General features: G+C 44.7%; 1 protein-coding gene across 4 annotated transcripts in view; it reads right to left on the bottom strand.

Annotated features, from left to right (window-relative positions):
- ANKIB1 (ankyrin repeat and IBR domain containing 1) overlaps nucleotides 1–26,906 on the bottom strand; it is a 2,153,692-nt gene that overhangs the window by 1,838,845 nt on the left and 287,941 nt on the right. For all 4 annotated transcript variants that reach the window (XM_069648430.1, XM_069648432.1, XM_069648433.1 and 1 more), the window contains exon 4: nucleotides 7,504–7,686. In XM_069648430.1, the coding sequence (XP_069504531.1) occupies nucleotides 7,504–7,686 (183 nt within the window). The remainder of the gene's footprint in view (nucleotides 1–7,503; nucleotides 7,687–26,906) is intronic.

Below are 26,906 nucleotides of genomic sequence, written 5' to 3'. Positions count from 1 at the left end.
TTGATAATCCTCTAAATCAGTCAAAAGAACAAGTTACTTATCCATGGTAACATTCTTTCAATTGGATGTTCCTCCCACATATTCCTCATCTTACGATATCTCCATACCCAGCTTTATCTGCTTTTTAACATTTTTCCAGCAGGGGGCACTGTGCGTCGATGCCTGTTGAATCAATGTCCCTCGAGGGCCTTCGTCTCGATGTCTATGTCATCACTGGTATATAGCGCGCACAGTGAATGTTGGCTTCAGTTCTTTTTTTATGCGTATTTATTTACCTTACACTCGACAGTTACTCTCCCTGAAAGAGCGTAAAGTGCAATAACAAGAACATTCTACAGCGGGGTAGGTTGGGAGGGGCGATGAGGAATACGTGGGAGGAACATCCAATCGAAAGAACATTACCACGGGTAAGTAACTTGTTCTTCGAATGGATAGTGTCCTCCCACCTATTCCTCATCTTATGATGGACTCCCAAAGCAGTGCTTGCATTTTTGGAGTAGTTTCGAATAAGAAATTATTGGTTTGTGTGTACAAAATGGACACTGCCTTCCCAAAGCCACCTTTCCGGCCTGAGGAAGAGTCCAGACTATAATGCTTGGTGAATGTGTGGACGGGGGATCATGTTGCCACCGCACAAATATCCTGAATTGGGACTCCTCTGTAAGGCAGAGGAAGTAGCCATGCCCCTGGTCGAATGAGCTCTGAGACCCTCAAGAGGATCTTTTCCCGCTAATCTGTAGCTTTCAGAAATTCATAAAATGATCCACCTTGTGAAGGATTCCAATCAGGTGCCACACACCGGACCAGGACCCTTGGTCTCAGCCTAGGATGGAGCGCTCAATGAGAATACTTTTTCTTTATTTTCTACGAATTTGAATTGAGCCGATACCCAACCCGTCTCACACCCCCTTTTACAAATACCCCGGGTCACAATGTACCATGAACCAGGTAGGTGGGTGGTAGTACAATATTTATTTATTTTATTTTCAAAGGAAATCACACAATTTTTATATTGGGCAGCAATCACCAATGGGGGGATAATTTCAATGAAAACTACTGAAATACACTTGGTTAACCTTCTACAAGAACATATCCAAAGCACAAATGAATAGGAGCACTTTTTCAATTAGGATAGATAGCAGCCGAGTTAGGATTTCCCCCTGCAATGTTCCCTCAAACCCCAATGAATCGAATTTTGAGTTGATATAAAGGAGTCGGGGATATTAGGCAGCAAACAGAATCAAAATCCGACCTTCCCTCACGAAATAAGAGGCAAAAACGGACTTCAAAACCCTTGAAATTGCATAAAATGACACTCGGAATTTGACAAATAATTAATCATATGTGTGGTGAAATAATGATGTACATATGTTTTATCACAGTATCAGGGATGTCATATCACTAGCAACTATAAGGCAAGGTATCACAAAAGGAATACAGTTCAAAAGCAATTTGAAAGTGAGAACCCAGTGCAGTCAAAATCACACGTGGAAAAGTTGCATTTGACCCTTTTTTTCAGTTTTAAATGTCAAAACTTTTTTAAATGGGTGAAATAAACAATCGGAATGTGGTTTTTAGGCTGGGGAATAGATGCACATCACAGGGATAATATAGCAGTGAAAGAGTAGCTCTAGCTGATTAACTGGATGAGATTTTCAAGGTCTTAGGACAATAAAGCAGTTAGAAGAGAAAATCGGTTGGGAGAGAAGGATAAACTTCACTTGCACTCGATTTAATGGCTAGAAAAGGGGAACGCCACCCGTGAATAAAACGTTACGCTGCCGTTGTAACCCTTCACGTAGTGTGCCTCCTTTCTTTAGGGAGAATGAATTTATTTAATCAAAATATTGCAAAGGAGTTACAAGATGGGGTGAATGAAAGGATGGCGTAACACTAGGAAATCAAGACAGGATGCACAAAGTATTCTAACAGTCTTAAACAAGTTACCAGAATATGGATAGGATTACTTAGAGAGTAGGACAAAGACAAAGTTAAGATGGGATAGGCTATGTGTTGCTATGGGATGGGGAAATACTCCCAATCCGCACTTCAGTTTGGGATCTGGGACAGCCAACCGGGTTCTGGACTCAGAGCTCTGGTCACAGGATGGCGGCTCTCCTAACAGCAAGCAGCTGGGCAAGTCTGGTCACTGGATGGCCAGGGTACAGCAGGCATGCAGGTAGTGTGGGAAAAAGCCGGTCTGGTCACAGGATACTCCCAAAGGTACCAGAGCTTTTCCCCCTTGTTAGTGGGATTTTTAGGGGGGCGGGGTCTGGATGAATGGCCTTGCTGGGATAGGGTCAGCTATTCTTTGGCCTAGCAGTAGAGTCTGGAATCTTGCAACGGTGGATCTGTAATATCTGGATACGCAGGCGCTGGAGAGTCAGGAGAGAGTGTGTCCTGTCCCAGTGAGCTCCCACCCCTTAGACAAAAGCGGGCGACATCACTGGGTCTATTGTTGGGCAGAACTAAGCTAGACCTACCCCCAAGAACCGGATAGGTCAGCCGAATGGTGGTCGCGTCCTACAGGAGGGGACTCAGTTTAGGGAGTTGTGCTTTATCAGGTGCAAAGCTATCCAACAGTCCTTTTTGCCAAAAATCCATCTTAACATAAATCACACATTATACAGTTGCAGCATTTCTGAAAATTACATAAACAGATTACATATTTCACGCAGAGCATGGCAGTCCAACTCTCCAGTTTGTAGGACTTTGTTTTAGTCTGTCTAATAGTTATTCGTCATTTTCAAAGGAATTATTTCACCTAAAATTCTATAACTTTATACATGTGTATAGATTATCATAAGGCATGTGAATATAAAATGTCAAAGTTGCATCATGTACGCTTTCCTCAGAATATCCAATAATCTGCCATTTCTGTCCCCAGTATGCCAGTGAAGGCTACCACGTCTTAAATTAAAGCCACCAAAATTGCATCTAAATTGTGAAACTTTCATATTACTGTGTTGTTCGATTACGGATATAAAAAGTCTTGATATTTATTAAGAAAATAGCCTTTTTAGCCAAATGGCCAGCATTGTATACCAAATAAGGGCATAGTTTACAAGGCTGCTCTGGGGCTGGCTTTGAAACTCCCCAGTAGAAGATGAGGGGACGTGATTTTCCAAAAGTCGCACATAAGTGTCCCAGAATCAAGGATAATGCACTCTTCTGCTGGGGCACAATCTGAATATGGATGGGCATGGCAGGCTCTCACTGATAAAAGCAGTGTAATCCAGAACAGATGAAGAGCATAAGAGAGGAATCATTTTAAATGTAAAATATTTCCCTTTTTTTTTCAATGGGAAACGTTTTTCGCAAGCAGCAGAGCAGCGCTGCTTTTCACTTCGCTTCGCTTCTTTAGTACACACAAGAACACACCCAGGCAGCCTTTCTTGGTGTGCTCCCTGTTCCAACTTGCCCAATGGTGCTTGGCAAAACAGGGCAGCCATCATTATGTAACTGCAAAACGCAGTTTTGATGCGGGGCAATGGGGCTCCAAGGAGCCAGCGCATCCATTTTGCTGTTAACTGCTGAAATGCTTCTTGGTTATGGATGAGAATTCTGCTGAGTGGGTCAATGTATCCCACAACCTGAATAAGGTTTGTTTTGTGACGGCCATACCCAATTTATGGACCATGTAACCAACTAAAAGTTCATCATCCTGTCTTAACTAAGACATTCTGGATAAGTAGAAGCTAAGTGCATGGGTCAAGCCCGTATAATCTCTCCTTTCCAGGATGAGGTGAAGGATAAAATGACAGAAGTATAATTGAGTTAAATGAAACGGACAACATTTTTGGTAAAAAAAAATAGGTTTTACCCTAAGGACCACTCTATCCTTAAAGAAGAGTGTAAGGAGGTTTGCAGGACAAGGCTTGATGTTCACTCACCCTACAACAGGCTGATGTAAGAGCAACCAAAAGGATGGTCTTCAGAGTCAGCAATCATGAAAAGGATCGAATGGAGCACACATGAGAAATTTCAAAACCAAATTTAGATCCCAAACCGGGACTTGAAATTGGATTGGAGGGAATACATTTGTCAATCCCTCAGAAAGTGTATCATTAGTGGTATTTTTGTAGTAAAGTGACTTCCAGGCTTACTTAGGTTACTTAGTTTATTACATGTACTTAAATCACAGTTACATAAAGCTAGAAGGACAGGTAAACACCAGCTCCCATCACCCAGGCAGGGGAGATCCAACTGCCTCAGGATGGAACCTTAGTATACACTCACACACTAACATTCTAACATCCACACATCAACACTCCACATAACATCACCGGCTTGCAGCCAACTCGGACAAGCACAATACATCACAGACAGGCACTAGATAATTTTGAAGAAAGATGCCTCTTCAGAGGAGCGTTTAAAAATAGATTGTGCTGCCAGATACACCCTTTAATTTTGCCAACCTGGAGCCCCAGATAAGCCAGGTGTAACAAGAACGATAACACCATAGGTGCACTACATGTAAAAGGGTCGACATTCTTATCCCTGCCCCAGCTGCAGTACTTGTTCCAACAGCGGTATAAGGATTTCCTTGCTGGCCTTCGGGCCGAAAGCTAAATCTCCATTACGTTTTCTGGGAGGTCCCAATCCTTCCATCTCAACTTTTAGGACGCAGTGGGAAACAGTCTTGCTGAACCTAAGCCAAGCAACATATGATAAGCCTACCTGAGCAGACATGCATGCCTACTTGATTTTCGTCGAGGTTGAGCGTATAGTTGAAATGGTGAAAAATACATGCCCGTCTGGAGTGGGTGGAAGCTGGTAAGAATGCTAAAAGGAAGACCTGGAGATTGGGGGTTTGGCGGGAGCCGTTTGCTGCCCTTGTCTTGGAGAATAGATATGCATGCAATGCTTTGCCTATGATGGATCTCAACGACAGATGTGTGATGCAGTGCTGCTGACACCCTGTAACTGAAGCATTCAAATGACCATGTTGACTGAAGTTTTAATTTTGTTTATGAAACTCAAATAAAATAAAAAATATAAAGCATAGGGTACAGTTCAAGGTGCTGGGTCCGATACAGGTAGGGTTCTACAATAGAGGATACTCTTCCTTGCCTCTTGCTTGACCCATTATGCACCTATTGGAGCTCTTCATTTGCCAGGTATTCTAGTCTTAAAAGTTACAACCAGCTGAGTCCACTCATTCAAATGCACGAGGTGACTTGCACAAACGTTACAGAGTGTATTGGGGAACTATCACAAATCTATGATGTTGTCCCTTCTTCCCTGGGGGGTGTGGGTGGAGACGCTTCCCATGTGGTCAGGATGGTGCGGTCACAGTCCCCCTGGGGGTGGTACACAACGGGAGGATCACATGGGAAAGGAAATCCCTTATGGGATATGGTATCCTCGCCCATTACCTGACCCTAGACCCCTTGCCACAATTCTACGAACAACCCCTTTCCTAGTAGGCTCATGAGTTGTTGTCACTCTATCCTTCCCCTAGAAAGTACTGGGGGCAAGGAAGAATAGGGGTTACCTGAGTGAAGATCCCTTTCCCAGTACTGGGACAAGGAAGAACCCCAATAACTCACAATAGAGGCATAAGATCAGTACTGTGATGAGGAAGAAGTGGGGAGGCATGCGTAATACCTGTAAGAACCACATTCAGCAGTCTAGTGTGTCCCCAAGTGCTATTGGCCAGAGTCAGTATAAATGGGAAGACAGACCCAGGAAGTATGAGAGGAAAACCACGTGGAAGGAGTAAAGCCAGTCCTGAAAAGTCAGAGAAGGTAAGACCGGGACACTTACACAGAGGCAGTGGGTTCACTGGCAAACCCTTGCAGGAGACACTAGCCCAGCAAAAGCCGAGATAGCCACCCAGCTGAGCAGGAAAGCTGACGCTTACAGCCTGCTGATCTGGCGCAGTCCTAAGAATGAGAGAGCGGTCGTCTGAGGAAAAACCGCAGAAGACTATAGAGAAGCTACATACTGTGCCAGATACCCAAATGCTACAGGAGCCTCGAGAAGGGACGCAGCTGCCCAGGAACCGCCGGTACCTATGAGAAAGTCTCAAACAGGTACCCGGTTGCCTGGGTGGTGCTAGAGGTGTGGGGAAGCAACAGGGTGAAGCCAGAAGCTGGGGGAAGAGGGTCTGGGACCGTGAAAGTCAAAGGGAAACCAAGATTAAGAGGGTGTGGGAGCCTGATGAGAGGGTCTGGGACCCTGAAACAAGTGAGAGACAGTTGTGTACTTGGCAGGATAGTGAACCAAACGGATACAACACAACAGTGCACGTCTGGGTATATGAGGAACCAACGTTTGAAGCAAAGAGGGTCTGGGACCCTGTGAGAGAGAGATAATCCATGAGAATCTACAGGCTTGGCAGCAGAGTGAACCAGGCCACTTTTGCGAGTCTGGCACCTGGACCCATATGAGACACTGGGAATAGAAGGCTCAAGAACCCTGGAACGGATAAAAAGAATCCTACGCTTGGTAGCAGATTGTGCCGAGCTAGTAAAATATAGGTGAACTATCAAATGACAATAAAAGGAGACATTTATGGGAAAGGAGCACCACCCTAGCATTGAAATCTTACATTTTGGAACATTATTGTGCATCGTCACTATTTTTTTACCAAAGGGGACTAGGAACCTTTGTGTTATTTGAAAAACACGAAGACAAAGCTGACAAGATACAAGAACTGTGAAGCCAAGAAACAGTTCCTCGTGAGTTATTCAGCAACTTTGGATAGGAAGAAATCTAGGGGAAAGGAGCACAACCCTAGCATTGAAATCTTACATTTTGGAACATGTTTTTGCATCAAGTTTTACTACCAGTGAAACTGGAAATGTTTGTTGATTGAAAACACCAAGATCACAATTTTACTTTGAGACGAGATCATCCTTGCACAGTTATTTTAGATTAGTGTTGGTGACAGAAGCAGGTATTTGGGACACAACAGTGACAGACTTTATTTTCAGACTTCCTGACAATTTTATTAGGTTCCTTTGAGGTAGGGAAACCCCTCTTAGTTTTCGGGATAGAAAGGCATTTTTCCATCCTTTTATTATTTAATGTAATGTTTATATCCAGAAACAAGCTACAATTGTGTCAGAGCCTCACTTCTGCACCATTACAGACGCCTGAACATTAGAAAATCAGTGTCTCATTGGGGGAACCAATCTGTATATGTGTTGTTCATGCGGCCTCAGATGAGAACTCATCTGGGAAAAGACGGGCAAACCACCCAGTGAAAAAGAAAAATAATCATGGACCACTCAATCGCATGTAAATAAAGTAATCTTCAATGGTTTATATACCATGCCTGCAGCTTTACACCAAATCAAAGAATGCCACATTGTTAAAAGATAGCATCCTTGCTTTGCTTTACGGAACTGTTAAATTACAGAAAAAAATCAAAGCAGCTAAAACTAAGTATGCATGTTTGACATTTAACAATAGTCCATTTCAAACACCCATGGTTGTCCCTTTAAGATAAATAACGAAGCATGTAATTCTCAAACCACTGAATAAAAGAGTTACCTCTCTTTTGTCTAAAGCAGCATACTCGGCTTCAATGTCTTCGGCCTCTGGATCCCGCGAGAATACCATTTGGGACTCCAAGTTAAGAGCCAAATCTTTATGATGCTGCTTTTCCGCACAGTCACAAGGGGTGTCCTTATTCTCATTCTCGGCAAACAAATTCCCACCATGCTTTACCAACAGCTGAACAGAAAGGAGACACATCTTAATTGCAGCTTGAAACCACAGTGATGAAAATAGAAGTCAGAAATCTGTGCACAGTTCAGAAAAGGAACAATTACTGTAAAAAGATGTATGATTTTTATATACAGTAGGTTATATAAGATTCAAATCACCTTTTATTCTGCTATCAATACCTAATCAAAGGTAACTATGAAATAAGAGTCCTTAGGCCTAAGCTTTCGGAAAATTAATTTAGTGATTTGCAAAATGGTAAAATCTCTACCATACCCTTAGATGCAAGGAAAGAAACCTTTGAAGAATAGGGCCTTGCACTAAAAAGTAACTGAATGTTGATATATAATCTAGGTACATTGCCTTATGTGTTAGTACTTAAACATTAACAGAATGGCCACTCTGTTAGGCCAGACTGGATGCAGTACCCTTTGGGTGCACTACAGCAACCCTTACCTCCTGGGAATAGGAACCCAGCCTTTGGTATACGTCTGTACTACACAGGTTGGTAGCGTGTTGAGCAGCCAGGCTTATCTCAAGAGGGGTCAGATTCACAGTATTAAAATAAACTGACACAAGATTTCTTGATTAAACAATTATTAATTTAACAGTCAGTTAGAGTAAGCCTTCTTCAGAAGGGGGCAATATAATAGTAACACACAAATGCACTCCAAAATTTCTAAATCAGTAAGTACCCTTTTGGGATGGCCTACAGACACTGCCTACACCCTCAGGTGACTTCAATAGTTAGGGTGCTGAGGACATTAATATATCACTGTTGCATTTAGAAAACTCTACAGAGGAGTGTCAAAGAAAAGAGGTTTCAGAATAAGACAAGTATTCACACAATTATTCTTAAGCAGGTAATTACTTTCCCCCCCAATGCAAAGTCTGTTAACCCCTTCCTGGAAGGAAGACAACACCTAAGCAGAGGAGGGAAGAGTCGTTCAGGGAGCCAGGCCAGTAAATGTTAAGTTAGCAAAAGTCAAGGTGAGCTGAAGCACTTCTTGCAGGTAAGTAAAAGTCTTGCACAATGTTTTAGAAGTCTTTGGAGAATAAGAAGAAATCAAAGTAGGGCCACAGGTTGATTAGGCTTGTGAGGTAAAGAAGCTGGCAGCAACTCTAGAGATGCAACAAAGAGAAGTCTCCAACGAGGACAAGTGAGGTTACACGACAAGAGGTAAGCTCTCTTAGACTGTACAGTACCTTTAGGTTGAAGAAAAGTGCAGCAGATGGCTTGTGTTCCTGTGCAGCTCTGCAGATCCTGGTGTTCCTGGGCCTCAGTCGTGGGGACAAGAGGGAGGACTTCTGAGGACTCCTGCACTGCAATGGGACGGTCACCGATCGCAACCGGCAATCTTCAAACAAGTGGCACTTTGTTTCAGCTCCTCGCGTCTGCCGCAAATAGCAACACAGCCGTTCCTGGCTGTCGAGATGGGCTTTCCTTGCATCTGGGGTTCAGCACTCTGTTGAGGTGGCTCAGACTCGGTCAGTCCTGCTTCCTGGGAGTCCGGACGATCTTCCGGGAGCTCTTGGCCAGCTTAAAAGCAACACACACAATCTGGTGTTCCTCTCCCTGGCTATTCGGGTCTAGCAGCAACTGCAATGGACTTTCAACCAGCTCAGAGAGGATGTCTGGGTGGCTTACTTTGGGGTTGATTGGTCCCACCAACTCAAGGGGAGAAGTCGCCCTTGCAGGGCTTCTCTAGTCGAAACAAAAATGGAGTTTCAGCACAGCAGGGCTTCACCGGGCAAACCAACGGTCCAGGAGTTGCAGCAGGCGTCCTCTTCAAGTTCTTCTTCGGTTCCTTCGTCCAGTGGTCGACTGCCTTCCAAGCCAAAAGCTTCACTTTTTATTCAGTTCTCTCCCATTCATTCCAGCCTAGCTATCAATCACCCAGCAGGGTGGCTGTCCTTGCCGGACCGTCGGCTGGCCAATCACTACAGAGTGCATTTGGGTCTACTAGGAGACTAAGCACAGGGAGTTTCGGGCACCTCCCTCACTTCCTGCCTATGCCAGACACCTTGGAGCCAGAGGTGGGCTTCACTCGTGAATCCCACCAAAGGCAAAGCGAACAAAGGGACCAAACCTGGTTTGGCGCGCAAGGTAAATATCAAGAAGGACCTTTCCACAAAGAAATGGCGAAAAAAGAAGACCAGGGCCATTTTGACAAAACAGCGGTAGTGCACACCACGGTAGTTAAAACGAAACCACTGCCATCAGCCATTCAGTGAGGAAAGGGTAACATAAAAATGTTACATGAGAAGTTAGACAAAGTGGATAGTAGGATAGTGGATAGTAGGTAACCCCTGCAGCACCCTATTGTAAGATAGTGTGTGCTGGGTCTAGAAAGTTACAATTGTAAGTAAAGTCAATTTCACTTTACTGCTCTGGGAAACAGTAGTTGATCCCAGAGAAGGTATTTAAACCTTTGGGGAAATCTGAAAGACTTCCCTGTACCACCGCACTGAAGGTGCTGTGTGACACAATGTAAAATATGATGGCTATGGAGTTTGTCAGGCTCCATAACCAAAAGAGACAACGCTCAGAAATCACATTAAAATACATGAGAGAGTGGGGAAAAAAGGTTCTCGCTCTCTCCAGGTTAAAGAAATCAAGTCCTCAAAATCCAGCAAAATTGCCGGGGGTCTCTACGGTGGAGGGAATTAGCACATTTCTGAGACTTCTGCCTAACAAAGGGTATGAAAGGAGAAGCCAAGTGTTCAACACAGTTAAAATATTTCAAGACTTGCAGGTTAAGGGAACACCCGTGTTGGCACAAGGGGTAACAAAGTGCATGGTGGCAAACCAGGCCACGGCAAAGTGTTCGAAAAGTTAATATTGATGAAAGGAATATGTTTAACTGGTCAAGGAAAGCAATGGACAATTGTAAATGGAAAGCAAATAAGAAGGGGTATTGCTTATGTGACCTCTAATGGGTGGACCGTGTGGTCCGACAACAACGCCTAGACAGAGGGCCCTTTGTGAAGAAAAGCCAATGAAAGTATTTCCACAAAAGCTTGGGTTGTGCACCAGCTGCTTATATGATTTGGAAGTCAAGAAACAGACTTCTTTTTTTAACTAGTGAAGAGTGGTACTGGCCAGAGATTGGGAAATGTCCCAAGGAACTGTATTGTTTTGCAAAGCTGGAAAAGTGAACTCCTGGATAAGGGAGAGGGTCTTTTGTGAACTGTTTTGAACTTGGGGTAGGGGCAGCTAAGCATAAGGCCAGAGCGTGAAAAGGCTCTACACTATCCCTTGAACTTTTGAACACTATTTATTTTGAAGCCGACCTGCCTACACATTGTATACAGTTAGTTGTGAGGGTAAGTATAGGTTTTTGACACAGACAAGTTACTTGATTTGGACATCCTGACTCAGACTATCCTTAGTTTTCCTTAGGTAGGGAAATCTCACCTTAGCATAAGGCAAGTTGGGCCTTACTGCACCCTGACTTTTAAGTTAAATAAATCGTTTTAGTATAAATTTGAATCTGTTGTCTGTGTCTTGCTTCATGATGCCTTCACATTGCAGAGAGTATCTGTCCAAGACAATAACAGTCAGCCCATGGATCCTCGCCTCCACCGCCCCCCTCCCCCTTAAGAAACCATATACATCAACTGCACATAATAAACGGTTTTCAATCAATCACTTATTTAACAAATCATTATTTGGAAAAAGCTGTGACCATGCCACGAATTGCCAGACAACACAAAGGTTTCCATACTTAAAGCAAACTTATAGATTCCATTTTTTGTTGTTACTCTCTCTCGCCAGCTCCGAAGCCTTTCATAAATGAAACCAAGTATATAGGTTTCTGGTTATCATACTCTTTGAATTTTTAATTTTTTTAAAAAACATGAATAACCCCAGTTGTTACATTTTTATGTACGATCCCAGCTTTGGAGCCTAACCCACAGCTATGGTTTGCTGTTCGCTGGGCACACGAAATGTGGAGGCCAGGACTTATATAATGAACTCTGTTTTCTCCAATGCAATATCTTTATCAAATATGCAAATGTCAACAGCTGCTATTGACCAGCGAGAGATGTAAAGAACACATTGTACTTCGCAACTGTTATTTCTCTCCTATAAAAAAATAAACAAGTAATATTTCATTTACATGAATTAATTAATCCGTCAAAAGTTGGCGTGTACCGAATTTCAGTTTCAAGTAAGTATTCAGCTAAATTTCAGCTGAAATAAAACTATTTGGCTGCCATAATAACTCAGAAGTAAATATGGAGAGCAGATTGCAAAAGGCAATGGAATGAAACATTGTCTCACAACAATATTGATTAAATATCAGACTAAGGTGCATGGGTTTGTGTACTGGAAAAAAAACAGGAGTGGTGAGGATGAGTGACAGGTGAGCATGGGTTGTTCCGATGGGAAATGACTACGGAGAAACTTATGCCCCAGCCTAGCAAGCATCTCAGGGAACTTAATATTGGGAAATCTTTCTAATGCTCCTGTAGTTCCAGTCGCCAGAGGGAGTATAGATAGATAGGTGGGAGGACTCTGAACGGGAACTAGTTAGAGCTACAATGTGTTGGTAAACTTTGGAGGGGGAAGCCATTTGGAAATTGGACTTCCCAACTGGCAGACTGCCTCTTCCAAGGGCTGAGGATATGTGTCAGGGAGTGCAAGATGCTGTCAGCATTTCCTAACTCGCATTGGCCTCTTGGAAGAAGAAGGAAATTTGGAAATGTAATAAAACATCATAGGCCACTCTGCCCAAACAGGAGTGATGAGAGCACTTTTCTGTGGGGTGTGATGAATCAAGGGAATTCGTCCCTTCTCCCCAAAGGGGAGCCTCCCACTTTGAGGCTCGGGCGGCGAGTCCACTCTGCACGACCCTCCCTAGGGGCCTGGGCAATTGGGACCTCATTGGGAGAGGCTCCCCCTTAGGGGACAAAGACTCCTGTTCCTCTAAGAAACTTCGTAACCCATTACCCTTGATGGCATACATGGGATTATCAGAGATGCCCAAGAGCAATAAAAATCAAGACTAGGCCGAAGACGAACTTACCATGAACCATGATTATCAGAGAAAAGAAGCGGTCTCTTTAAGGACAAACCACGACTTCACTGGGACAAGGTCGTTTAAAGAAGAGACCACGCTGAGATCAGAGAGTGAGAGAGAATCATACGGCAGCCGGGAATGCTCTCGGGCTGCGTAATGCAAGCGGGAAGCGAAGCCAACGAGAGCAGCGGAGTCCACCAAGGTCAGAGCTGCTCTAAACAAAAGTATCCAATACTGGGGGGGCAGCATATCGAATTCGCGAGAAACTGAGGATGTGAGAAGCCGAGAACCTTTGGTGGCAGGACCACAAATAGGTTGTGGTGGGCGGGCGTCCTAACCAACTACACAGACACCAACCCGCAGAGACATCCGCAGCAGCACCGGTTGCCAGAAGAAACACTGGAATGTCGCACAAAGAGAAAGTGAGAAGACGGCGTGCAAACACTGATGGAGAAACCAAGCGAGAAAGAGAAACCAAGTGAGCAGGAAGGTCCCGAGCGATGGCAGACCCACAGAAATGTTCCCCCTATGACGAGAGGTAGCAGGGAGAACAGGCAGACCAGGAGGCCAAAAGGGAATCATTATACGAGTGAAGAAACTCATCTCAGTGAAATTGTTGCAACTTGAAACACAAAGTGGATTAATCTGAACGGTAGCAATACAAGAGGAAACGTGCTAGTTAAACCTCAGAAAGAGACTATTAATCAGTGGATACAACTACCCTGGGAAGAAGGGAGAACATCCCAACTCTCATGAGTTGCCAGGGGATAGTGGAAACAAGAGTCTGAAATAAGAACAAGAGAAGTAGATGAACAAATAACCAAAATAATACCGAGCTATGCGGGGGACATAGTAAGAGTCCCGAAGGGATACACCCACCAAGTGAAGTGATCACCCAAGGTCATACCCGGCCAAAGCATGTGGATTTAAGGATCAAACAAACTTCACAAGAGAACCCTTGGAAAGTAATCCCACCAGAAGAGGGAAGATCCAAAGACCTTATCCAAGAATTGCAAGCCCTGGTAAAGTGCGTAAAGGCTATTTGAAAAAAGATCCTAAACAGAGCTCTAAAAGAAAGCAGAACCCTGCTACACCAGGAGACCATTCTCCTGGCCTTAGTTGGTTTTTAATAGTTGTAGGGTCACATAGGATTACTTTTTGGACAGCAGATGTTTTGATTTGGTCATTTCCAGACGACTGACTAGCACCTTAACTATTTATATAGATGGGGAACACCCACTTGCTATAGGAGGAGAGAGACATTTAATAAACGTTGTTGGAAATGTCTTCAGAGTGTCCGTTTCCTTCTTCTGATCCGCCACAGTGGACAGAGAAAGATATGGAGCACTGTATCTGCTGGTGTTGAGGGGTGGAGGCCTGAAGAGTGACAGATCTAGAAAAAGCCTTCGAGCTTTTCATCCTCCAGTATGGGAGGAAAGGACGAAGGGCAACTAAATATGGTTTGAGATTTGTTGGAAATGAGCAACTGCCAAACAGGCAAGTGCCTACCATAGATTTTGTAGGGTTTGGACAGATTCAGTCACATTTCAAGCTTTTCTAGTTGTGATTACCCCAGCTCCTACCGAATCGTCCCATCCCAGAGCGTCCTCTGCTAGGCTTGGCCTATACCCTCTGGGGGAGGGGTTCCCCTCTTTAAAAACAATAGTGCTATGGGGTCCACTCAACTCACATGTACCCTTGACTTATGTATTGCATGAGAGGACAGGAACCATGTATTCATTTCTATGTGAGACATAACGAAGGTTGACAACTCACTTTACACCTAAGCTACCTTACAATTCGAAAGTGATTGCATTGCAAGTGATTCACAATGGCAATTGCAAATTGCAGCATCTATTTTGTTTTTTTAACTGCATCCTAGCACTTGAAGTCTGCCACATTGATCAGTGCTGGTTTTGCATATACAACATGCTTCTGTATATATTTCATCCCTGCTTTTTTGTTCATCTGTTCTTTTCTGACTTGTATGTTTTAAATAAGGATATGTTGATTAAAATAAAGGGAAATAAATGATAACACGAGAACATGTTTAAAATAGTGCTTTAATTTTTAAAGTGTGCATTTCAGTTTTTCTGAGGAGACAGGCACCACCTTGCACATCATTGAACATATTGGGGGGCAATGTTCCCTCAAATTATTTTTCCCAAAGTGCAGAAAGGGTTAGTTTTCATGCACACATTTTCCAGGTGCACAGTTGAAAAACGAGGCAAGCCACTTTGTGAGCATGTGTAGTTAGTGAGCTAACATCTCAAAAGAGTATGAAAGGGAATTTCCCCTTCCAACTACTGCAATTATTTACAGGTCAGTGTAAAAGGTGCATCTTACAACACTTTTTCCAAACATAGGCTAAAAAAAAAATATATTTCATATGTGATTATAAGGAAAGCACATCAACCAGTCCAAGATTTCAAGATATGCCATAGTACCTACCAAACGTGCTCCTGTACAGAGAAAAAAACATGCTTGCGCAAAAAAAGCATTTTATGCTCAGGATAAACAGGTTTAGTTGTGGTTATTCATTTGTCGACACTGCTCAGAGACACTGCAGAAAGTGTCTAATGCCATTTAAAAAGAACACTCATGTTTGTTACGAAAAACAAATATTGCTTCTCACTGATTTGGCTGTTACAAAATGTAGACCGGCTACAATTTTTGCAAATGAAATCATGACAACTAAAAGGAATATGTGTCCGAAAACAATAGTTCATGTGCCACTTTAATGAAATAGCTCAAGGGCCAAGAGAACATGCCTCATAATTGCGTACTGATGAAAACTGCATCAACTGCACCACAGAATACAATTACCGTAATGCCTGGGCCTCTGCTTACTAGCCACATTACGCTGGCCTGTGAGGTGTGACAACATTTGCTCAAAACCCGCCTTACAGCTAAGAGGCATATATACCATACATTTTTATTCCCTAAAAACAGGAAATGTACCCATCTAAAATGGGAAACCGTGTACATATACGAGCCTACCCCCTGCTTCTACCCACAAAGTTCCACTGAAATTGTTTCGAATCAGCGACCAGCAGAGTAGTAGCATTGGTAGGAACTCAATATCACTGTCTGATCTCAAGAGGTCTTTTGAGGGGAAAGAACATATATTAATAAGAATGAAATATCCCTACTGGCAAAGCGAATTACTTTCTTACTCCTCGAAAAATTATTTGATTCCAATAGGGAGTTAAAATCTTATCAGATCCATGCTTGTAACCCAGACATAGGAAGTGAAATGACAGAGCACATAATACAGCTTATAGTTTGCCCACCCTTCCTCACCACAGCTTAGACAAAATTCAACAAGAGCCTTTCTGAGGTTTCTTTTGAAGGTCTGTTGGAGAAATTCACATTTCTTTTCCTTATATATGTCAATAGCATCAATGCTCAGAGGTTCAACAGAATGAGAACCTTCCTCTTCAACCAGGAACAACTCTTCTGAAACGTACTGCTATCAAATGAACAAGATGCATTAGGGTTGTTAGAGGCGTTATATGCAAACATGATTATATTGAAAAGCCCTCAACAGCTGAGCAAAGCAGGAAACAGGGGGTGCAGTTTCCTAGACTGTTACTAGGGTGTCCTATCCTTTAGCAGACACATTTCCTTCAATGTACTCTACTGCCAAAACCTCTGATTTGGTTTTTATAAAGTTGCTGATTCATAATTCACCCCGAAGGAATGTTTTCCTGTGCCCTTCCACCCATACCCCTCCACGGCTCTTGTGCTAACCTCCAATACTAGTTGAAAGGGCTCTGTAAAAAGCAAGGGATTGCAGCAGTAAAACACTAACTGGGAAATGTGCATATCCACAATACTCTGCAAGCAAAACATTTGCAAAGCCTCACCATGATAATATGTGCAGTTTAAGAAAATTTCATGAATATGTATGTGCACAATTACTATCAAATGCATACAAGATTGTTTGCAACATACCCAGTCTTTAAATATTTAGGTAGGTTTGCACAAGTGCCCAGTGAAACCGTTTTTGTACAGCAGCAAGTTACCATATAGTTGTAAAGGTCTATGCCCCATGGAACTCTGAAAACATGGAAAGGCTGCAGATTGTGTGAAAAGCATTGTAATTATCGGAATACTCATCGCCCTAATAGTGCATAGGAATAATGCAAGGTATAGCCCAAACCAATTATTGCTTGCAGGCCAAGTAAATGATGTTTCTCTCCACTTATAGGGTAATGTTAACAATGCTAATGTAGGAGATGCTGAGCATGACATTTGCCTACTCAAAATCCTTATGTAATGACCACGTTAAAAGGTAACAGACAACTGCTGCGCAATATACACATATAGAACATAAAAATGGTATTATATGAAGAGGCTATAATTTTTTTTTCCAGGGTCAGTGAATATATAGGAAAAACACAATGTGATTTCCGTGTTCGTGACTCTCGTACTAAATCTTGTGAGATATTGGGAATGTGGAAAAAAATAAGTTTGAAAACTGTACCTCAGACACGGTAGATTTTAAACGAGCGGGTGACACCCCTGTGTCGGGGTCCTGCAAGGCAAGTAAAGACTGGACACCAAAGTAATCAAAGAAGGAGCGCAGACCAAGCAGAAAGTAACACAACTTATTTAGGCCCAGAACGCAGCTGGGATAGCATGGTTCAAACAGCCATGTGGAACTGAACTCCGTGAAGTGCGCTGTCAACGCTGCCCACAGCAGGCACATTTTTTCTTTATATACAAAATGGACATAATTTGTATACACACAGTTAAAAAATGTTGACACACCTTACAAAAGCCAGTTGTGGGACTACGTCAGTCCCCTATATCCAGGCATACATTGAATGATTGTAATTGGTTCATGCCATCCTGGCCCCCATTGTCCAACACCACCCATCGAAACGTCATGAACCTTCCCACACCACCCCAAAATTACATTTGAAAGCATTACATGACCGTGCTGACCACTGAAACTGTATTCATCTGCCATTGTTCAGTCCCCATCGAGCACACAGGACAACCTGAGCTTGGCAAAGGGGGGACATTCAAACGTCACCCAACCAATGAGGCACAGCGCGGACAGCAGCAAGAACACAAAAACATTGTCGCACCCTAGGGACACCAAAAACCTCTCCTGGTGATTGGTTCCCAGTCGCTTGTCCCTTCGCCCCACAGCCATTTTACCATGATCCCCTGCCAAGGGGTGATTTGAAACCGCTTACCGTGCCGTGATTGAGTTTTATTTGACTGAATTTTAATTTCTAATTCCCTACAACTTCCAAGCGAGCACCCAGGACCTTGGCTCGCTGGCCTAGAAAGTATCTACTGCTCCCATTCTACTGCAGCCATGTTCTCCTGGGAACCGTCAGCTTGCAACATTTCTCCAGCACACCGCCTGAGGCGGAGCGCTCAAGAAATCCCTGTCCACCTAGTACACAGGGCCTTCAGCTGTGAAAGGAAAAGTGTTTTACTTACCCGAGGCCTATACTAAAAATGGCACTCACATAGTTATGCTAAAAATGGCTCTTATATAGTTCACAGCATGCTGCACTATCCCCCCGATCCACTACCCCTATTCCCCACACACCCCTCACCCCAGTGAACTTCTCCTGCTGCACATGCGCATAGGCTACATAGGGCAGCAGTCAATGATGTCCTCACCCCCAGAAGAGCCACCTTCCCTTCCCCACTGCGGCCCCCCATTAGTTACACAATTGATAAGTGCGCCCCCCTTGGCAGCATTGAATTTTCACCTTTACAGCACCCCCACAGCCCTTCATCCCCTTTGGCTAATATACCCCTTCTCACAGTGAAAGCAGTCAGTGAAGACAAACCAGGAGTGACCGCGGCCGAGACGCATTTAAGACTAAGCATGAGTGACTGTGCCCGAAAATAAGTATTTAATAAAAAGGTAGGAAATAATATATACGACGAATGAGATATGCAACAAATTCACCTTTTGAAAACACACACTAATGGTGCAGGCAGAAAAAATAAAATAAAAATCGATGTAATATACCTATACCGCTAAGGCACCATGAGTAACAGAAATTCACATGCTTGAACATAATTCATATTATAACAAACATAAAACAAGAGGCTATTGGTCAAAGCCTGGTAACCTTTTACAGAGGCAGGATAGACACAGCCAAGGTTGTCTGGTAATATCTGAATGTGGCCTTGGGCGGAAGTACAAGTCATTAGGTATACATGTCGTAGAGTTAACTATAGGAGTCATGGGTGCAGAGGAAAGATAATTCTGTTAATGTGTACAAGCATATCTTAGTTATACCTTCTGTTCAGAGAAGGAGACCCTGGGAACATAAAAGCATGCGCATGCATTGGTTTATCCAGATGGAACTCATCGATTTTAGCACAACCAACTTTGATCTTATACATAAAAGCCTGTTGAATTTATATACAGCCGTTATTTGCTTCAAAAGATAATTCTGCTTGCAAATTGGGCTTTTCTAAATGTTTAAGGACAGCAAACAGTTTCCTCGCACTATTATCAGAATTCTCAATTTCCTTATCAAAGAAATCTTTTTTGGCTTCAAGAATTTTCAGTTTATAGCTCTTTTCCAAGTCAACCAATTTGCATCTGTTCTATTTTTTAACCATACTCTCTCATCGCATCTATTCTCTTGCTTTAATTCAGTTAGAGAAGAGGTATACCATATCTTGTGATTCGCTGTCAACAGGGTTGCCCAACCATCTGTTAAAATCCCCCAGAACGAGAGTCGAACAGTTGGGTTTGTTCAAAGGTGCCAGAATATTAAGTCTTCAGTAAAATTAGGTGCATCTTTGGGTGGACGATGGAGTGGAATAGAATCACCACAAGAGTTGGCAGAGGGAGTGATTTTAAAGGTGCAGGACCTCCCTCACAAACCACAGAGGATGTGAAGAATCACAACTCACTCCTGACTGCAAAGGAGACCCCGCCTACATTCCCCAGGTCACGATTATGACGGGGTCACATGATTAATATCACGGCCAATGGACTCTTTCAGCCAGCTTTCAGTCAGACACATAGGATCAACATTGTTATCTAAAATATAATCATGTATGTTGATTGCGTGTCTGCTCACGGAGCATGTATTCAGAAGGGAATTTGTAATGACTTGCTCCCTATGCACCTTCAACTCCAGGAAGGAAGGGAGGGGGGGCGCATGAGAATCTAAGCAGATACTAGCATCAGAAATACAATTACGGTAAGTAATGTATGCCTTCTGAAGCTTGTGGATCAGCTTAGAATCACATGCTAATGCATAGATTAGCAAGCAGTACCTGGAGAAGGAGGTGGGTCATGTGAAGTTATAGCGGCAAACAGATGTTTTAACACCGCTTGACCCACCTTTGAATCTACTTTAGAGTGGGTATCTAAGCAGTAGTGTTGTGTTGTGTAAATGTGTGAATTGAACTCCAAGTAGCAGCTTTGCAAATTGCATCTACTGGTACATTTGCACTGAAGGCTACAGTTGCCACTGTGCCTCGAGTAGAGTGGGCTCTCAGTGTGAAAGATAAGGATTCTATTGATAGTGATTGGCAAAGTTGGATGCATTTGACTACTCATTTTGTGATAGCGTTCTTAGAGACATGATCTCCTTTTCAACCAGCTGCTACAGAAACAAAGAGCTTATCTGTTTTCCTTAGTGGTTTAGTCTTGTTTAGGTAGTACATGACTGCTCTCCTTACATCTAGAGTATGGAGACTTTTTTCAGATGAATTAGTTGGGTGTTGGAAAAAAGCTGGAAGTTCAATGGATTGGTTAACATGGAATTTCGAGATGAATTTATGTGACAAACGAGGATGGGTTCTGAGAACCACCTTGTCTTTGTGAATAGTAATGAAGGGATATTGGACTGAGAGGGCATGTAGTTCACTCACCCTTATAAAAGTGATTGCCACAAGAAAAGCAATCTTATAAGTTAGATTTTCGAAGACTAACTTTGTGCATTGGTTGAAAGGGTGAGCCCATGAATTTTTAGACTACATAATTTAGGTCCCCCCAGGAGGTGGATTAGATATTGGAGAGTACAGCCTTTTAACACCTTCCATGAAACCCTTTATTACTGGAACTTCCCACCATGACACTTTTGTGATGTAGTTTAAGCAGAGAGTGCTGCTAAATGCACTTTCAGTCAATTGTAGACCTGAGTCTAGAAGGTTAAGCAGATAATGTACTATATGCTAAGGGGAAAAGCCAATTGGATTGATGTTGCGTGATTTGCACCAAATGACAAATCTTTTCCATTTGTTAAAATAGTAGCGTCTTGTATTTGGTTTCTGTGCCTCTCTTAGAATTGTCATACACCTGTGTGGAAGGTTTAAATGTCCAAACTATGACTTCAGGAGCCAGGCTGCCAAGTTCAGAGTTTGACGGTATGGATGGAATGTTGTCCCCTTGTGCTGGGACAGCATGTTGTATGAACACGGACGTTTGATTGGTCAACACCCTTGGCGCTGATGAAATGCCAAAGGGAAGCACCAAAAACTGATAGTGGGTATTTCCTAGTTGGAAGCGCAGGTATTTTCAGTGCACTGGCAGCATTGAAATATGAAAGTATGCATCATTCATGTTCAATGCTTCAATGTAATCCACCAGCTTTAAGAGTGGTATTTCTTCTTGCAGTGCTTTCATTCAAAAATGTTGTGGTTTCACATACGTTTTGGCTGGATGCAGGTCTAACAAAGGGTGCATAGATAAGTCTTTCTTAGGCACTATGAAGTACACTGAATAGATACCCTTGTTTACCTGGTGAGCTGGGACTAGCTCAATTGCACATTTTTGATTGAGGAGACTGGATTTATTCTTGTAGGATCTTTTGATGCTGTGGAGACATCTTCCAGTGTTTTGGTGGATCATGTTGGGGTTTCTCCAGAAACCTGACTGAGTAACTCCCTGCCACTGTACATAACACTCACTGATCGGATGAGATTCCCTCGCATGCGTGCGTGAATTGACAAATGAGACCTCCTACTGGAAGGCATGGGAGGGAACCTGGACTGGAATGTTATTGCGTAGAGGCGGAGACGCCTCTAGCAGTGGTGGTCTTCCTCTAGCCCTTCTATAGCCCTTTTGAATGTTTGACTCGTTAGGGGTGGGTTGGTTCTAAGGGTTACCCCAAGAAGAGGACTGTCCCCCGATTGTAACCCTGTGAACGTTGGAATCCCTGCCCGCGAAAGAAGCAGCGTGTGTTAAACACTCTTTGTATATAGGGTTTGTTGGTTATTTGACAAAGATATTAGGGTCTCATGTTCTTCCTTTGCACTCTTGAGTGCATTAACGGATTTGCCAATAAGAGCGTTGGGCTCAATGGGCATATTTAACAAGGTAGCTAGTTTCTCTAGTTTGAACCCAGATTGACGTAGCCAAGAGTGACGTTTGCAATGTGTACCTTCTGGAGCAGCACCACTGATGTGGCAACTCTGTTATGGCCTCCGAATGAAGCCCACGGCTTTGATGTAATAATGTGGTTCCCACTGCTACTTAAGGTCGGAGAAGAAGTTTAGTGATGGGAAGGTGGGGTGCGTTAGCAGCTCCAACTTGGAGGTAATGTGCACTGGGGAGACCGTAACTCTTGATGAGCTGGAGATCCCAGCCGCACCGCTCCAAGATGGCAGACCCTTGCGGAGTGGAAGGAGGAGGGAGGAGCTGATCGCTGGAGTGCGGAGGATAGATGAGTCCCCCATAGCCTGTGGCGACCAGGCAGCAACGGAATCCTGCCAACTGTCTCCATGGCGTATCCCGGTGAGTTGAAGAGGGCGACCTGCGGGCTTGGAGGAGGCACCAGAGCCTAACTGGGAGAAGCGGAGGTTCGCCGCACCTCCATCGTGCCACTCCGCTCTGTGGGACCTGGCCCTGCGGGGTGGGCCAAGACCGAACATCTGCAGCGACCTCGCTTTGGAAGCCCAGCACCACCCCGAGCAGCGGTCCTCCTCGTGGGCTGACAGGTTTGCCTAAACTCTGACGTAATTTCTGCGCCGCAAGGGAAGGCGGGAGCCGACTGAGCTTGCAGCACCTGCGCAGTACTCAGATCAGTTGGACCTCCCGGACTACTGGTACCGACATTCTGTTATGCCCACATTTGAACTGGATATTCCGCTACGTGTCAGCGCTGTGTTCGCTGCTGCAGAGGCTCACTGGCAGCAGTGGCGGTATCCTGCTACTCTACTGCAGCTTCAGGCCAGATTTGACTGGGTGAGACCTACCACGACAGGAGGGAAGCCACCCTCCCACGCCCGAGCTTCACTGAGGAACCCCAGTGGTGGCTGCAGAGTGCCGAGATGCAGAACGACCTGGGGAGCATTACTGTGGCAGCTATGAGGCAACGTGCATACCACATGCTGGAGGGTGGCAGCCAAAGAAATCTCATCCAGAACCAAGCATCCTAGGCTGCTGCATAGCAGATTAAGGTGAGCTTCCTGGAGAGAGGATGAATGGGGAGAGCGGCTACCCTGCACTGTGATTCTTGATTCCACCAAGGGGGCAGTATCCCCATACAGTCGCCCCGGGCTATGAGAGGAGCTACTCCTCCCTCGAAACACCACTACCAACTTCTCGGCCCATTCCCGAGGAGTCCCTGTTGAAGCAACCCCAGTGCCTCCTTTCTTACTGCTCAATACAAAGGTTGGCCGGAAACTGCGGGCCAACTTCAGCTGACCCATTGACTGCTTCCCCACCCCACCCCCCACAGAGTAATTGAGTAACAAAGACACAGACGTGGCCCGGCGTGCTCCCCGGAGACCTGGATCCTAAAGTGGGTCACCCCATGATACAAAAGCGAGACCCCGAAACCTGAAGCACCTATCTGACGCCTCCAATATAAACAGGAATACCTCATTGCTCGAGGGGGCCCACCACCATGTCCAAACATCCCAAGACCCCGAAGAGTAGGGCCCATGCTCCTTGCGGGGGAAAAAGGGAAGAAGCTAGAATCAGCTAAATCCCTGCCACCAGCTACATCAAGGAGAGCCGGGCAACCAGCTACCAGGGAGGACATCCAGGCGTTCATTATGGACATCAAGGCTGAATTCTGTTCTTGCATGTCAGAACTCACCTCTAAACTCGAGCAGACAGATCAGAGAGTGACAGAGGCAGAACAGAGACTGGGAGAAGTGGAGAACCTGATTCGGGAGCATTCAGCGTCGCTTCTAGTCCAACAAAAGATTCGGGCCCTGGCGGACAGGAATGAGATTCTGGAATACAAGCAGGAGGATTTGGAGAACAAGGCCAGACGTAATAATCTGCGAATTAGGGGGGTCCCTAATTCAGTCCCAGATCACGGACTGGTGGAATACATAGGTGATCCATTTCAATCCCTTCTACCGAATCTCGAGAAGTCTCACCTCCTGCTGGATCGCACCCACAGACTACGCCCTCGAAGAGGACTAGAGACGGAATCCCCCCAGATGTGATCACCCGAGTACATTTCTACACAACTAAGGAGGCAATTCTGGCGATAGGCCGCTCCCAGGATATACGGTCGTTCCAGGGGTCTCCACTGTAAATCTTCCAGCATCTAGCCGCAGAGACAATCCAGAAATGGAGGGCCCTCAGGCCTCCGACACTATTCCTACGGGACCAAAAGATCTGACACCGTTGGCTATTTCCCACTGCATTCTCCTTCAAAGGGGTCTCCCAAATGATTGCACATCTAGAGGATGTGGAAATGATCCTGCACCCCACCTAAGAAAGGGGGCTCCTCTCCAGACTCCCCTGAAAATGTACGGAAGTCCTCCCTCTGAAGGCAAGGCGTATGGTCTGGTCAAAGGGCCAGAAGGGTTGCAACACGAAATGAAAATTCTCTGCGACTGGCGGATCCGATAGAAGCTAAGGGAACAGGGAACAAGAAGCAAGTAACTATGGGCTTCACATGGCCAAAGCCCAGCTCCAAGGTGGATGTTACCTTAAGGCCCTTGGAGTGTCCTGCCGGTGACTCATGGCAGGCGTAACAGTTGGATGGTCTCAAGCCCATGGTTGGGACTCAGTCCTCACAGTTGGAAGTTGATGTTAAAATTACATTTTCGGTTGAAGCTGACCCGCACCTACATGCAACCTGGATATGTCAACAGCAGCTCACCTAACCCGGCCTAGGACGTCCCCTGACCCCCGCGCGCTGGAAACCGCAGAAGATACAGAAATTCCTCAGTCACAAAATGTTGTCACGCTCAACCTCAAGAGACTAAATTCCCTGATGAAAAGGAAGTCCATTTTGAAATGTTTGAAAGACTTGGAGGGATCAGTTGTGTTCATTCAAGAGACCCATCTCCTCCCAGAAGATTTTGCCCAGCTTTGCGATAGGGACTTCCCTGAACTGTTTTTGGCTTCAGGAGGAACTAAGAAAGGTGGCTCAGTGATCCTACTGGCAACAGGTGTCCCCTTTGAGGAGCTGGACACAAAGACCCGAAGGGCCGATTCATCGGAATTAAAGGTCTACTCTACAGCCAACTCTACTCCCCGATATGTGTTTATGTGCCAAACGTAGGCCAGGAGCCTTTTTTTGCGGGCATGGAGGCCACTTCTCCCCTTCCTGGAAGGTCTAACTGTCTTTGGAGGCGATTTGAATGGGGTCCCTGACCCTGACAAGAACAGAACCTCTACTCCATCCCCCAAAGACTACAGACTGGTGCTGAGTATTCTACACCTCTTCAGAACGCTAGGGGTAGTTGACACTTGGAGGTCTTACACCCAGACGCAAGGCAATTCATGTTTTTTTCTCATATTCACTGCTTCTCATCCTGCATGGATTTGATCTTGGCTTCTCCACAACTAGTGTCCTTTGCAAATGCTGTGGTTATCGCCCCAAAGGTTCTCTCAGACCATGCTCCAGTGTGCTTATAGACCAGGGCCTGAAACCCAACCCCAGAGCCTAGACCACAATGGCGTCTATAAAATCCAATCTTACATGACCTGGGCCTTACAGGATGAGATAGCTAAAGCTATTAAACAGTACTTTCAGGAGAACCCTACAGAAATTACCTCTCCAGCAATTCCGTGGGATGGCATGAAAGCTATTAGGGGGTACTGATTTCACACACGGCGGCCTACCATAGACGCAAGAAGCAGGTGAGAGACCGCTTGGAACAGGAGATATTGGAGATTGAAGGAAAATACAACAGGGCAGGTCCCCCAAAGCCCACAGTCCTCTGTATTGCGCAGAATAAATTTGAAGCCCTTTACGCCGAAAAGACGGTGTGTTCCCTAGCAGCAGTGAAACAGGGCTACTACGCAAACGGCAATAAGGCCAACCGCCTCCTAACCAGTAAGCTGACACAGGTGAAAAAGCAGAACTTTATTGTAGGCCTCAAAGACCAAGATGGAGCCACGCTGTATGGGGAACAGGACAAACTGCGCTTGGCACTAGAACACTTTTTAGAGGCCAAGAAGGACGCAGATAGACCGGCCTCAACACAGAAGGCATACATGGCTCCGGCAACCATGCCGCACCTAACCAAGGAGGATATAGAGGTGCTAGAGGCCCTGATCTGACAGGAGGAAGTGGAGCATGTTATCAAGGCCTTGACACCGAGAGCCCCAGGCCCAGACGGATTCTCCCCGAGATTCTACAAGGTTTTTGGTGCCCAACTAGCTCCCCCCTTGACACCACTCTAACACATTTGGTGCAACTGGTGCAGTGATGCCATCAATGCAGACCGCAGCCACGTTCTGAATTCTCAAGCCAGGTAAAAACCCTAGGGAGTTTGCCTCCTACAGGCCAATATCGCTTTTAAACATCAACGCCAACATCTACTCGAAGGTACTGGCAAACCGTCTAGCCCCTCTGCTCCCTTCACTAATCAACGCCGAACAAAACAGGGTTTATCATGGGGAGAAAGACCGGGGACAATATTAGAACGGATCTAAACCTTATTGACTTCACCCACACGGGAAAAGGGGAAAAAGGCCCTACTGGCGTTGGACGCTACCAAACCTTTTGATAAGATAGATTGGTCCTTTCTACACTGAACAATAGAAGTTTTTAACTTTGGTCCCCACTTTAGGAATATGATTGCGGCTAACTACTCCTTCCCAAACACTCTTACAAACTAACCGGATGCGCTCAGCCCCAATCCCTTTTCCCCTCTCTTGTTCGCCCTGGTTATGGAACCACTAGCCCAACACATTTGCATTAACAATCAGATTAGAGGGGTACAGACCCAGGCCTCTTCACACAAACTTTCCCTGTATGCTGATGACGTACTTCTCACTGC

This window comes from Ambystoma mexicanum, chromosome 2q (genome assembly GCF_040938575.1).
Source record: "Ambystoma mexicanum isolate Mex_15411 chromosome 2q, UKY_AmexF1_1, whole genome shotgun sequence".
NCBI classification, from domain to species: domain Eukaryota; kingdom Metazoa; phylum Chordata; class Amphibia; order Caudata; family Ambystomatidae; genus Ambystoma; species Ambystoma mexicanum.
The sequence above is the reverse complement of the archived record's forward strand: the minus strand, read 5'-3'. Positions and strand labels throughout refer to the sequence as shown.